The sequence below is a fragment of the Fragaria vesca genome, unplaced genomic scaffold (genome assembly GCF_000184155.1).
Source record: "Fragaria vesca subsp. vesca unplaced genomic scaffold, FraVesHawaii_1.0 scf0512084, whole genome shotgun sequence".
NCBI lineage: Eukaryota > Viridiplantae > Streptophyta > Magnoliopsida > Rosales > Rosaceae > Fragaria > Fragaria vesca.
Genome location: NW_004442546.1, coordinates 1 through 1,088, shown reverse-complemented (window position 1 = coordinate 1,088; position 1,088 = coordinate 1). Strand labels below are relative to the sequence as shown.

At 38.6% G+C, this 1,088-nt stretch overlaps 1 protein-coding gene across 1 annotated transcript; it reads left to right on the top strand.

The window, feature by feature from the left end:
• The first annotated feature begins 181 nt into the window (after positions 1–181).
• On the top strand, positions 182–814 carry LOC101298478. The gene has a single exon (XM_004309349.1). It carries the CDS (start codon positions 182–184, stop codon positions 812–814), a length of 633 nt encoding a protein of 210 aa, XP_004309397.1.
• The last annotated feature ends 274 nt before the right edge of the window (positions 815–1,088 follow it).

Here is a 1,088-nt window from a genome sequence, read left to right as displayed (position 1 = left end):
TTGTGTTGCTGATGTGTTACAAAAATTCTTAAGTGGCTTACGCATCGACTGAGAAGTCTTTCTACTTTCATTTAAAAAATTTGAGAGATGGGGGTGGTGCTGCTACTATTGATGAATTCATAAGGGAGATTCCATTGGAACATTGGTGCCGTGCTTTTTTAAAGGTTGTCGGTATGGGATTATGGCAAATGGTATTGCTGAATCCTTTAATAACTGGATTGTTGCTGAGCGTTCACTGCCCCCTTTCGCTATGTTAGATCAAACTAGAATGAAAGAAATGAAGATGATGTCAGAAAGGAGTGTTGAGTCGAAATCTTGGACTACCAAGATTACTCCTAAAATGGAGAAGAGGCTGAAAGAGCAGCTTGATAGGTCTCGTGTGTTCAGGGTGATTGCTTCCCATGAAAATGTTTATGAGGTTAGGAATGATAAGTACTCCTATTCAGTGGACCTCTCTACTCGTACTTGTTCATGTGTGAAGTGGCAGATTAATTGCTTCCCATGCGCTCATGCACTTGCTGCTATACAAGGTGCAAGACTTGATGTGTATGATTTCATTGATCCTTATTTTACTGCTGAATACTATAAGATGTGTTATAGCTTTCCTATTGCACCTCTGAGTAACGTGGATGCCTCTTGTTCTTCCACTGAGGACTTTATACTACCTCCTGTTACAAAGAGGCCGGCTGGGAGGCCTAAATCAAAGAGGATAGCATCTGCTGGTGAGAAGAAGCTGATTCGATGCGGTTGTTGTAATAAGATGGGCCATCATAACAAGAAGAGCTGTACGGAACCTTTGAACATGTTGCTGTAGTTTCTTGTACATCCTTCTGGTTGTTAGTGGATGTTTGGAATTTGTTGTTTTTTGGATGGTTTTTGAACTATATTCAGATTTCTCTCTATTGTAAGGATTTTGATTGAAGATTTTTGTGATGTTCATTATTGTGGAATTCTCTTGACAATATTATTATGTTCATCTGTCCCAAGCATTAAAGTTCTAAGGGTCAATAACTTTACACAGGATCTTTTTATTTTATTTTATTTTATTTTTTCTGTTCTTCCCTCCCAAGTAATGAACTTTACTGGGG

What these genes read in the sequence shown, in the direction of transcription:
- LOC101298478 (XM_004309349.1), top strand. Translation starts at nt 182, where the DNA reads ATGGCAAATGGTATTGCTGAATCCTTTAATAACTGGATTGTTGCTGAG.